The sequence below is a fragment of the Delphinapterus leucas genome, chromosome 12 (assembly GCF_059928025.1).
Source record: "Delphinapterus leucas isolate spDelLeu-1000000601 "Yukka" chromosome 12, BTC_Dleu_Yukka2, whole genome shotgun sequence".
Lineage (NCBI taxonomy): Eukaryota > Metazoa > Chordata > Mammalia > Artiodactyla > Monodontidae > Delphinapterus > Delphinapterus leucas.
In genome coordinates, this window is record NC_143140.1 from 68,614,305 (window position 1) to 68,627,860 (window position 13,556).

General features: G+C 43.3%; 1 protein-coding gene across 1 annotated transcript in view; it reads left to right on the forward strand.

Annotated features, from left to right (window-relative positions):
• The first annotated feature begins 4,386 nt into the window (after window positions 1-4,386).
• MYB (MYB proto-oncogene, transcription factor) overlaps window positions 4,387-13,556 on the forward strand; it is a 34,064-nt gene continuing 24,894 nt past the window's right edge. The window contains exons 1-6 of the mRNA XM_089921675.1: window positions 4,387-4,428; window positions 6,290-6,631; window positions 8,661-8,732; window positions 10,236-10,328; window positions 10,575-10,795; window positions 12,507-12,741. Coding sequence (XP_089777801.1) covers window positions 4,387-4,428; window positions 6,290-6,631; window positions 8,661-8,732; window positions 10,236-10,328; window positions 10,575-10,795; window positions 12,507-12,741 — 1,005 coding nt within the window. The remainder of the gene's footprint in view (window positions 4,429-6,289; window positions 6,632-8,660; window positions 8,733-10,235; window positions 10,329-10,574; window positions 10,796-12,506; window positions 12,742-13,556) is intronic.

Below are 13,556 nucleotides of genomic sequence, written 5' to 3' on the forward strand. Positions count from 1 at the left end.
TACTTAAAAGGAGTTTAAGAATCATAGACCACTTCCATCTCCTAAAAATCCTGGGAAAGAGGTGGTGAGCTCACTTTGGGAAGGGTTCAGACACTCTTACTGTGCCAAACAGGCTCAGCATTTGGGAATCATGCCAGTTAGATTCATAATAATCCCAAAGACAGATGCAGTTACTTTAAGGGTGGGTTCTAGATGTTTGTTCTAGGTTTTTTTTTAATTTGTTTATTTTTGATATGGAGAAAGAAACTTTATTATAGAAACTAGAAATAAACATTGGCTTTTAAAATATATTAACTTGCAAGTGACTTGTCTTTCAAGACTGTGAACTGAATTATCTCACAATAATTTTGTTTCAGTGTTATTTTTTTTTCCTCAGGAAGAAAGGAATGTTAAAACCTAACTAGAAACTAACACTTTTTGATAAGGATTTAAACTATATTACAATGTTAAGAAACAAAGTTTAAAACACCAGATAAAATCTTGAAACCAAGCATGCTTCACCATTTAATAAAATTGTGACTCATTTCAGTAAGAAAATGCTTTTTTAGTAAGAAAAATGCTTTCTGAGCTAAGTTTGAACTGCCGGGGCACATGGGACACTCACAAACCCAGTCAGCAGAAGTCTCAAACTCCTATAAGATTAAAGGAAAAATAAATTAGTGTGTACAGAGAACGAAAAAAAAAAAATCCCCAATGGTACAAGTGTATAAACGGAAGTAAAACTAAAACTCCCCTAAAATCCCCCAATCATCAATCCTTATAAATTCAGCACTTATATTCTCCCTCTGCTTCTTCGGGAGCCCCTACTTAGATGAACACGAAGGTTTTTCGTGATTTTTATCTCGTAAAACAAAGAGTCCTAAACTATGCTCAACGTGGATACCGACCTCCGTATCACAAACTGTTGAACTTTTAAAGCCATGCAAGCACACGTGGGGTTTCCTGAGTTCTGCTGGGGGCGGGCTGTTTGGAACCCTGTGGATTTTGCAGGTGTGTAATCCAGGGCGCGCGCTGCATTCTGCATGGGCAGAGGTGTGTGGTGGGCGCCGCCTGGGCCGGGCAGGGTGGGTGGGGCCGGGCGTGTGCCCCGGTGAGAATGAAGGCATGTGACAATGCGAAGGTGGCGTGTTGGCTCCAGGATCTGGGTGGAGAGTGAAAGCTCCGCCGGGGTGCGCCATGTGTGAGCGGTGATAGCTCCAGCCCCACTCGTTCTTAAGTGTCTTTGGTCATCAAGTTAAATTAGACATGATCTTTATTTAAAAAAACAAAAACATAGCCAAACATCCTATGCAAACGTATGCTCCCATCCCCTACTACCTACCCCCCCAATCCAACATTGCCCCATCGCCAGGGAGCTGAGTTTTAAACCCTGCAGAAAATCCAATCTCAAATGCCGGAGTCCCCCCCACCCCCCCACCCCCCTTGCCGCCCCTGTGACAGTGAGGCAGAGCCCGGCGAGCTCGGTTCGGGTGCCCAGGAGCAAGCCGAGTGGGGCGACGGCGGTGCGGCCACCGAAAAGGAGGGGAGGAAGCATCAGTGGGACGTGGCGCGGCCCCGCGCGGCCCATGCCGCGGAGCGGGTTTTGCTCAGGAAAGGGCGCCGCCGCGGCCCCCGGCCGCTCCTCCCTGGCCCCGGGCTATCCGCCCGCGCGCCGCCTGGGCCTCGCAGCGCGCCAGGAGCAGCTCGGCGGCGCGAGAGCCGAAGGGGAGCGGCGGCCCCGCCGGCCGCGCAGCCCGGCGGGCGGCAGACAAGGCTACCGCGGAGGCGGTGGACAGGGCGCGTGCGCACTGCAGGGGCGCCAGATTTGGCGGGAGGGGGAGTGTCCAAAGCTCTTTGTTTGATGGCATCTCTGTTTACAGAGTTTACACTTTAATATCAACCTGTTTCCTCCTCCTCCTTCTCCTCCTCCGCGACCTCCTCCTCCTCCTCCTCCTCTTTCTCCTGAGAAACTTCGCCCCGGCGGTGCGGAGCGCCACTGCGCAGCCGGGGAGGGACGCAGGCAGGCGGCGGGCAGCGGGAGGCGGCAGCCCAGTGCGGTTCCCGCGGCTCCCAGCGGAGCCCCGCGCCCGCCGCGCCATGGCCCGGAGACCCCGGCACAGGTAACGGAGATCCCGGACGGGCGGCCGCGGGCGGGGGCGCGCTGGGCGCCAGGCGCCGGGAGAGCAGGTGGGAAATGGTTCCCGGATCTTCTGCGGGGCTGTCAGATCCTGCGAGGACCTAGAGCCCCTGCCTTGGCAGCAGAAGCCGCTCGAGGGACTGATGAATGGAAGAGCCTATGCGAGAAATGCATTAGGACGTTGAGAAGCACGCCCTGCGGCTCATTTTGCAAGTTGCACGGGGGTACGTTCTCTCTAGGGGGAAAAAAGCACGTTCCAGCCGGGGGCAGAGCGGTGCCCACCATTCCCGGGGAGCCCACTAGGTCCCTGGCTTGATGCCGCGGGTGTCGGCGAGGGAGTCGCAGCGTAATTGCTGGATGCATTGCGATATGTTTGGACTTGGAAGTGCAGAGCATATGGCAGATATAAGGAAAATGCCGGATTGTATAGTAGCTGCAGGTAGTTCATGTAAATTTCATTCATTCTTTATGGAGGCGAAGAAGAGTGTCAGCTGACAGGCGGCTGGAAAGAAGATTGTAGGGGAGGAAAGGGTCTCTACATTTGCAACTTGTTTTAAGCCCTGGTTTTGAAGGTTCTAATCATTATTCTCTGCGAGGCTTTTACTTCTAAAGCAAACATTGCACACCCGCTCCCACGCACCCGCGACGCACATGTCAACCGCACTTGGGGAGGCTCGCCGGGTATCTTGAATGAAGTGCCCTTACATTTCGGCCGGAAGGAGGGGAATAGGGAGCGGAGGAGGAAAAGACTGGTCCGAACTGTCACTTGCTGAAGCTCCCGCTTCCACCAGTCTCTGGACTTCCCGGACTGGACGCGCCGGAGCTCCCTGCGGGTGGCCGGGTGTAGGCGCTCGCTCGGCGGCCGTCACGGTTGCCACTCAACGGAAAGGGACTGAGGCGGGCAGCACCCAAGGCCGCTGCCGCGCAACCGGGACGCAATCCCCCGGAGCTCTTCCCCTGTGCAAGAGGTCCCGGCGCGGCGCGCGCACGTGGACCCGGCCGAGGTCGCCGTTCCTCCCCGCGCCCAGCTCTGCAGCCTCAGGTCGCCCTGTCGGAGGAGGGGAGACGGGACGGACCCTCGCCAGGAGGTTTTGGGAAAAAGTCCCTGGAGGCAAAGTAAACCCACCCTCTTTTCCTCGGGTTTCTTGATTTTCTTTTACTTATTTGTTTTCGAATCAGCGATCACGGGTCCTCTTGCAGAGCTAGGAAGTTGCAAAGAGCGTGGGTGTGGGCCCCGCTGCAGCACCCTCGGCCGGGCCTGGCCGGGCGAGGATCGGCACCAAGGCATGGCCGAGTGCCGGAGAAAAAGAGAGGCAACTTGGGGGGCCGCTGGCTCCCTAAGCTTCGTCCAGGGCCCGGCCGCGCGGGGCAGGGGTGCTGCCCCTTAAGTGGTTTCACCTTCGCCCTTGGGACTTAACAGTGGAGCAAAGGAGGTCACCTATTTTTTCGAGAGCGGAAACTAGGAGGAATAGGAGAAGGAGGGAGCTGGGAAGGGGTGCTGGGAGGAGGCGCGGGGGAGGCTCCGCGCCCCGAGATCTCGACTGTCCCCGCGGGGCGGGGCCGCGCAGGTTCCCTGTGGCTCCCAGGTAGCAGAGAGGGGAGGCGGCCAGGAGGGGCGGGAGCCTTGAACCTGCTTCAGGGGGAAGAGAAACCCGGCTGCGGGCTCGAAGCCGTTTCTTGCAAGGCGAACGTCAACTCGGCAGGGATTATTAACCAGGTCAGCGAAATGAGTCTGAACCCTGTTTCTAGAATCACAGTAGCGGCCACAAGGCACTTCCTCCCGCTCCCCTCCCTTTTCCCAACCCCCAACACTTCTTTTCTTTTTCGTTTCTTTGCACGGTTTGTTTCCTTGACAGAATGTAATATTCATAGTCGTACTCTTGTAACCACACCAGGTCTAGCAGGTGGGGAGTCGGGTGCATCAAGCTTGAAATCAGCCTTTGAGAGTCTTCTGACTGTTGGGTCTGAGATCTTCTCAGAGCAGATAAAGGAAAAGTTATTTCAGGTCCTTAGTAGAAATTAATCATGCTACTTAGACGACCCGGATAATTGAGAACGAGGAAATCTCATGCAAAGCTCAAGGGCGAGACCCGCGCCTAGCCGGCTGATGGACCCAGGAGCTGACAGTGTGAGCAGCCCTGGGCTCGCCCTGCTCCCCTCATGGCCTCTTCGGGACCTGCGGAAGTTGCACACCAAGTTTTCCCCAAGACTTTGCTTTAGCACATCTCTGATTTTGCACATCTCTGCTTAATTTTTAAGAGTCATGGAAGATGTGGAATTATCCCTTATTAGCCCTGGAAAATACCTTAGACGTAAAATCCAAGCCCTCTGTATAGGCAAGGAACTGAGGTCGTGAGAGAGAGAAAGTGATTTGTCCAAGTCACGCAGCTAGGTGGAGGCAGAACTAGCACCTTTGCCTCCAGAACCCTAGTCCTGTTTGATGTCTATTCTCTCTCACCTGGTGTAGGCTGCCCCCTATGGGCGGCTGAATTTGTTGCTTATTCCTGAGTGTTGATCTGTTGCCCAGACAGTGGTGTCCAATTACTGATTTGGAAAACCTAGTCCTCACACCAAGGGAGGGAAAGGGGGAGGTGGTGGAGGGATGAATTGGGAGATTGAGACTGACATATATACACTAGTATGTATAAAATAGATAATAAAAACCTGAAAAAAAAATATAGTCCTCAGTTCTGAAAACGTGATCTCCAGATCCACCCAAACCCCCAAAGTTGAATTCAGTTGAATCTATGACTCCACTTTCAGATTATTCTGGTTTTCTTGGTATCCCTGATATTTCACAAGGGTGCCACCTCATTTGGGGGGCTTTCCAAGGAGTTCCCTATGAACCTTTCAAAAGCTCTAGGATTATAACTTTTTTTTTTCACCTTATGATGCTTGTGCTTTTTATTAAAGGGAAACTACTGTAATTTTTAATCAGAAGTTGGTTTAGAGCCCCTTGTTGACAATGTGAAACAGGATCAGGCTCTTGTTTAAAAGGATAGGTACTAAATGAAAAATGGTTATAGATTATAAACACAGTTTAGTGGTCTTTTTTGTGGTGGCGTTTTAAGTTTGGATCACATCCTACTTGTCGCTATGCATCCTGGACCTTCAGATTGTTTCCCAAAATAATAGTTTTAAATTATAAGAACCTCAAATTCAGGATTTTGGGTAAGCATTTTTGCTTGCTTGTAAGGGATGGGTAATATATACTTGTAAGTTACTTTTGGAAGACAAAACCTGATATGAACATACATTTTCCTTTTAGAATAATGATCTGCATTATGATATTGCTTTATATCATTTTTATTGTTCTTAGTTTGATGGAATTCTCAATATTACAATGATAAATTTTAGTAAATTTTTAAAGGTAGTATAATTTTTCCTCATATCTTAAGTTTTATAAGTAAAATTATAACTAAAAGTAAACTGGCTGTAAAATGACTCTCACCTATCCATTATATGATTAATAAACATTATGTATAGAGTTACTTCAAAAGTCATCAAAATTTATAGTTTTGGTCAAGTAGGTAAAAGAAAAACCTCTTTTGAAAACAGTAATGGGTTCCTTTTAAACCCACCTGGGGGAATCCCTCAGTTTTGAATTAGGTACATTTTAAGATCTTTCAAAAACCATTCAGTCAGAGGTAGAAAAAACATGAATAAGATTCTGACTCTCATGTGGCCTAATTATTCACTTGGTTACTCTGGAAACTGAGGATTGTAAACATGGCCACAAGTTGGATCAACCTGTCCTGGAGTTTTGAACTGTTTGGTATTAATGTTATTTACAAAGCAGTTTGGTCACTTGATCATTTATCCTTTCTCAGGTTCCTTTCAGATTCTCTTAATCTTCTAATCTTTAAGGGATGACTACAATTATATTGTTGGGTGCATTACTTCTTGAATTTTTTTCTCTTAATAAAACACCAGTCCCATTAGGATAACATAATTGAGGTTTTCTTTATTGTATTTGGGAAATATTACTTAAATGATGGGACATATACCAAAGGTTTTGCGAGTGTACTTATGTAAAGGACATGGGCTCTCGTTCCTTTTATTGTCCTTAACATTAAGTTTTAAACTTAAACCTTCATTGGTTGGAAGGTTGCCAATTGTGTAACTTGTCACTGGTCTAACATTAACAGCAGGTTTAAACATGCAGAGCAATAGAAAGTGCCAGGTCCTTTGCCGTATCTGTGGATACCAATAACAGCAGAACCAGTTTATAGTCCTAGAGCAACAGAGTGCCAAAAACAGTCTCGTTATGCAAGTTTTCAAAGTTTTATCTTCGTAACCTTTGAAAAGATTGTTGAGGAGTTTTGGTGTAAGTTTTGTAATCCAGTAGTTTGGATCCTCTTGTTTCAGTCCACATCTGCCCATTTTTATCTCTGCAGCATCTACAGTAGTGACGAGGATGATGAAGACATTGAGATGTGTGACCATGATTATGATGGGCTGCTTCCCAAGTCTGGAAAGCGTCACTTGGGGAAAACTAGGTGGACCAGGGAAGAGGTAACTAATCACGTAATCAAAACATGGGGAAAAACCTAGAGTGCATCCATTTATAAAAAACAAAATTTCAGCTAAACTACAGATGTTCAAACTCCTTAGCGGGCTCTCTGACTCTTATCCTAGCCTGCCTCACCACTCCCCCATATGGACACTATACCATCCTTTTCCAAACTTTTTGCAGTTGTTTGAAGGTCCCCTCCTCACTTTGTTTTATCTGCGTTTCCTTCTGCCTATTCTGTTCTTGTCCATTTGCCCCACAAATTCTTACTACTTCTTTTTTTTTGGGGGGGGGTGTTCGCGGGCCTCTCACTGTTGTGGCCTCTCCCTTTGCGGAGCACAGGCTCCGGACACGCAGGCTCAGCGGCCATGGCTCACGGGCCCAGCCGCTCCGCAGCATGTGGGATCTTCCCAGACTGGGGCACGAACCTGTGTCCCCTCCATCGGCAGGCGGACTCTCAACCACTGTGCCACCAGGGAAGCCCCTTACTACTTCTTCATCACTTGTGAAGACATCACTTCTTCTGTGAAGCCATCCTTGGCTTCCCCAGACAGGTTGGATTCGTCCTCCAACCAATGGATACATGTTCTTATTTATTGTTGCTGTAACGTATATGCCCCCCCGCCCAGTAGACTGTAAGTCTGCTGAAGGCAGAGCTAAACGTCTATTCATTTTTGTGTTCCCTGAACCCAGAATCGATTGCCACAAAGTGGGATATTAACAGATGTTCCCTGAATGAATGAATGAATTGCTATTTCCAAAAACAAAACAAAAGAATAAAGCAAAACACTCACAGAACTTGTCTTGTTATAATGGGTTCATTTAACATTCTTGGTATATAATATTACACAGAGAAATATATGTGGATGTCTGTTCTGAAGGCATTCAAAAATGGATGGAGATGTGTCTCCTTCTCACCTCTCTTTGTCTGCTAGGTTATCAAATCTTGATCTCTATGGGAATGGAAAAATGCTTAGGAGGCAAAATTATTAATGTAAGAGAAAAGTTGCTTTTTCTTCAAAGTTCTTTAAAAAAATTTGCTACGAATTGTAGAAGATTTCACGTTAGAATAAATGGTATTGACTCTTCTTCGGTTTCATCCTGTCCTCCTTCACTTAAACCAGAGCTCTCATTGACAGGCAGACGGGATTTCCAGTGAGGTCCATAGGAAATCCATAATTTACCTATGGAAATTGTGCACTTGGGTGATTCTCAGCGATTTAGAAGTTCTGTTTGTAACACTGGTTTCCTAATTGCTGTGACTGTGTCATAGCGAGGACTCACATTGTGTGTGAAAGTTACCTTTGCAGGAACATGAGGATTCTCTTTTGCTTGAACATGTTTAGAAAGACACTTGTGAACTGAAAGATTTCACCCTGACGTTTAGCGTCTTCTGTGTTCTAATAAGTTTGGTGTCATTTAAATTGTCAACACATTGATACAAAAGCTAAATGATTTTCTTACATCATACATGCCTTCGAGTGTAATTAAGAAAAGTGATCTTACATTTTTTTATGTGAAAGAGGTTGAACTTACTAAACGTTAGACTAGAGCTTGAACTATTTCTTACTGAGAGTCTATCTATTGCCATAGTTCAATGTCTCTTAAGTCAAACACTGGAGTTCATTACTTTTTTCCCACAAAGTAAAATTTTAAAAGTTACCATATGTTAAACATTCAATGCGCCAGGCATTATGCTAAAGTTTTGCGTAATTAACTCATATAATCCCCAAATAACCCTGCTGACATCATCGTTTCCATTGTACAGATGACAATACTAATGTCCAGAAAAGCAAAATGATATACCCAGGTTTATACAGCTAATCAGTAGCTGAGTTAAGATTCAAACTCTGGTCTGTCTGACTCTAAATAAATCTATGCTGTAAACCAGTATATCACCTTAATATTTGTTGAATTTGGTTATTTTTGAGAGATTTTTTTTGGTGGGGGGTTGGTTCCCCTTTAACTCTAACTTGAATAGAGTTGTACAGTTAATGACTGATATCCTAGGATTACCTTTAAATGTCTTAGGATGAAAAACTAAAGAAGCTGGTGGAACAGAATGGAACAGATGACTGGAAAGTTATTGCCAATTATCTCCCGGTGAGTTAGTAATTTTTTTCTTTCTGTAAAAGGAAATCTTCTCCCAAAGATTTAAATAAGATATTGTAGGAGATGATATTAAGACATTACATATTTGCTTGTATATAAGAAGTAAGGGAGAAATGCCTTATCTGTAACTTATATTTCTTTTGTAATGCATATAATTAAAATTTCTAAATATATTTTTAAAGGATTTTTACAATGTATTTTAAACGTTTGCTTCTTATTTTATCTTTTAATTTTTTAGAATAATATAAATTAGCATTTTGATGATTTGTTGTATGGTAGATGACTAAACTCATGGTACTTCCCCCAAGTCAGCTTCTTTTAAATTTCCTATTTTTTCAATAGCCATAATTTTGGTACCCTGGTTTAAAATTTTGGCGTTCTTTTAGACTTAACATACTCCCCCATCCCCTACAATCAAGCAAGGATTAAGGAATCTGGGATTCCTTTGTTTATTCTTCTCACCGTTCCGTATGTTCGGCCCCTTTCCCTCTTCTCTGGCCAATTGCATTGCCTTCATAACTGGCTTTCCTACTTGTAGCTTTCCACTTTCCCATACATTCCAGACACCACTGACAGATGGAGCTTCATAAAATGCAGCTGTACTTTACTTTTCAAAACTAGCAACAGTAACTTCAAGTCTCACACATCAGGTAGACTGCCTGGCACATGAGGGCCTTCCCATATGCCTCAACTTACAGCCCCAGTTCTGTTTCCTACTTCCCCTCTGTAAGCAGGTTTGGTTGAATTCATTTCTGCTTTCCCTCCTGAGGGCTTCTGTCCCTGGTGATGCCACCTCCTAAAATGTTCTAGCCATCCTTCAAAGTCCATGCCAAGAGCTTTTCTGTACTCCTTCTAAGGAAACATAATTTCTCCTCCTCAGAAGATGCTCCTTTTTCCACCCCAATATCATTTTACTTTGGTCTCTTCTTGCATATGAATCAAATTCTGCCCTCTATTAGTTAATTATATATTTGTCTTTTACTTCTTACAAGACTATAAACTCTTATAAAACAGGGCCTATCTTTATTCACCTTTGTTCTTTCCGCAATATTAACACTTGTGGTCCTAAATTGAAGCACATCTCTTAGTTTGAATGGGAATCAAGCTTGAGTCATTTAGAGTGGGTTTCCATAGAAGTCCAACATCAATATGGAATCTCTAAGAAGTCCTAATCCATGTGGGTACTTCCAAATGCAATACACTGAGGTTAAGTTTAAGTTAAATTGACAACCAGGTATACAGTACGATGAACCTTTAGTTCACATGGCAGGACTATTTCCCTGAGGATGCAGAGCTTCTAATTTTAGATGCAACTTTGATATATTCTTTGTATGTTCTTTAGCTGTAAGTAATGGGCTCTCCAGATATGCCCTAAACTATGTTCTTGAATGTTTTCACTGCATATTGTCCGTGTGTGATTTTTATTACAGCAGTCTTCATGTGCTTATCACATCGTATCTGTATGACAGTGCACACTTTATCTTATTTGCTTAGAATCGAACAGATGTGCAGTGCCAGCACCGATGGCAGAAAGTACTAAACCCTGAGCTTATCAAGGGTCCTTGGACCAAAGAAGAAGATCAGAGAGTAAGTTCTTTCTCCGTTGGTGTGTGAATCACAATTATGAATATTCCCCAACATTGTTGACTGTTTCCCAACTTGAAGAAACAGGTAAAGTGTGCAAACAGGAAGCAGAGGACTCCATTCCCATATTTCCCATGAATGAAAGGGGATTTTTAGAAATTTTCTAAAGATCTTGTAACATGAAGAATGATTACACTGACTCATTACATAACATTAAAACATAGGTTATTTTTGTGTGTTTATCTGAAGGTGATAGAGCTTGTACAGAAATACGGTCCGAAACGTTGGTCTGTTATTGCCAAGCACTTAAAGGGGAGAATTGGAAAACAATGTAGGGAGAGGTGGCATAACCACTTGAATCCAGAAGTTAAGAAAACCTCCTGGACAGAAGAGGAAGACAGAATTATTTACCAGGCACACAAGAGACTGGGGAACAGATGGGCAGAAATCGCAAAGCTACTGCCTGGACGGTAATAATATGTCAAAAAATATATTGATTGGGAAGAATGAGGGAGTGGGTATTGAACATTCTGCTTTAAAATGTATGGTGAGTGAATTACATTTTATCGATGGTAAATGTTTCACAAGATAAACTAGATCCATAGCTTTTACAACTGGAAGAGATCTTAGAGTTTACCTGGTTGAGGACTTCCAGAATCCACCCAACAGTGAGCTTGGGCCAACTTTCCTCAGCCTCAGTTGCCCCATTTGCAAAACAGGGTATAACCTACTTTGTAGGGCCAATGCTAGTATCGAGTAAAACAAATGTCAGAGCACTTTGTAAACTACGAAACTCTAAACACATAGAAGCAAACCAAGGGTAGACAGTTTGTCTTTGGTCTGAGTTCACACAGCTGGTTAAGTGACCAGAAGGAATTTGGCTACCATTTTCCTGATACCATGTTCATTTCATTATACCACTTGGCTTAATTTTTTCTTTGGAATAAAGAAAGATTGTATTTCTAGAATTATCATACTGCTTCCAGGTTTTTAAATAATGTCATTGTTAAGCTTTCTTTTTAATGAACAAAGCACGAAAATGACCTCATTATGAGGGATATCTATGGAAGCTCATTTTTGTCCCACTTTCCCCATTTAAACAGTTTATAACGGATGTCATTTAGTTTGGAAGATACTAATTATAAATCTTACATTAAAATATTGTAGGATAGGAAATATTTTAAATATTTTTATTCTTGAGCTTCATAACCCCAAAGTGGAGAAAGGGTCATTTCAAAGAAGGCTATGGCTCTCATGGCCTATGCAGTGCTCTCTTGTGATGTTCTGAAACATTTCCTCCCTCCTGGTTCAGTATAAGCTTAGAGAGTTCAAGAGGTTGATAAAAGGAGGCCTTTTCTCCCATATGGTCTGAAAGGATATGCTGTTGATTCTTCCAAAAATTTAAGGGGCAATTGAACTTCCTCTTTCTTTAGCGTACATTCCCCCACCCCCACCGAAATAGTAAAAGGGAGGCTTAAAACGGTTTTTTTGAATTGAGAAACTGTTTTCCTGAGAATTGAAAAACCTTGGTAAAAATGCTTTGCAGTTTGAAAATATATTGGGGAGTTAGCCTCTTTCCCTTCGGGATCCCATTTTGCATTTTCGCCTCTGGTTATGGTTCCATTTGCCTGGTTATGGAACCATTTGAGGTAGTTTTCAAAAGGTGGGAATTTTTTTTACTCAAAATCTCTGGCTAGTGCTATTCTAGATAAAGAGTAGATGCTGAGATGGCAGCAACGTCATTATTGCTCACCAAACTTTACTGAGTGCCTGTTGTGATGTGTAGGCCCTGCTAAGCCACACTCAAAGGAGTAATTTTCTAGAACAGCCAGAACTTTAAGTTGTATTAGAGTCTTGTATCACAATCAGAATAAACATGAAGGGTGTTTTATTGGAAATATTCTTAACAAGGAAACAAAATGGCTAAAAGACTTCAGCATTTATAGAAAACTATATAAGTTCCATATTATGTAATTTAGAGAAACCTATCAATTTTTAATTAGGTGATAGTGGAAGCATGATTTTTAGGAGGCAGAGAAGACAGAAACAATTAAAAGGAAAAAAACACTCGTAGTGGACCAAAAGAAAGGGTCTCTGTTAGAAACAGTTTTCTGTCAATTAACTGTAATATGAATTGAAATTTTTGTTTGTAAAATGTGTATGTGATATATTTCTGTGCAGAACTGATAATGCTATCAAGAACCACTGGAATTCTACCATGCGTCGCAAGGTCGAGCAGGAAGGTTATCTGCAGGAGTCTTCTAAAGCCAGCCAGCCACCAGTGGCCACAAGTTTTCAGAAGAACAGCCATTTGATGGGTTTTGCCCATGCTCTACCTTCAGCTCAACTCCCTCCAACTGGCCAGCCCTCAGTTAACAATGACTATTCCTATTACCACGTTTCTGAAGCACAAAACGTAAGCCATTCCTCAGAATTTAGTTTAATGAGAGAGATGTTATTTTAGCTCCAGGTAATAATGATACCTTTCAGGTGCATACTTCTCAGCTTTCATGAACATGATCATGATCACGATCAATCGAGAGGGGTAGGTGTTGTTATCCCTGATGGATCCGGAAATGAGGATGTTAAGTGATTTGTCCAGGGTTACACAGCTCATAGAGATAGTACAGACTAAAACCCAAGTTGTTTGATTCTAACTTGCTGCTTCAAATCTAATTTGGGAAGTTAGCTTTTGGATGTAAATTTACTTATCAAGGTACTGCTGAAGAAGAATGGGGGTATGGAGGTGCAGTTGTATCTAATACTTTTCTCTGCTCAAATGAAAAGTGAATGTAATATTACATTTAAAGAGGAAATAGTTTGACCCTGACATTTAACAGATGATTGTAAGTTCAATTCTGGTAGTGATCTAGCTGAAGTATCTTAATTTATTCATTCAGTAAGTGTTTACCTTCTTACTGTGAATCAGGAGCAGTTTTGTGACTGACATCTGACATCTTTTGTCTTCCTTTGAATCGGTGTGATTCTTTCTTCATTTCTTGATATTTATATTTATGGACAAAAATCTTCAAAATGGGTGGGAAAAGAAGAATAAAGAGAAAAAAATCAAGAAACTTGAATCTTAAAATCAACAATAATAAATGGTGAAACTTATCCAAGAATTCAGAGCTCATAAGCAAATTCTATGCAAAACATATTAGTAGTTTTTACTCTTCTCTGTCTGTTCCATATATTTGACTACAGACCTTCCTGACTGGTCTCAGGTGAATG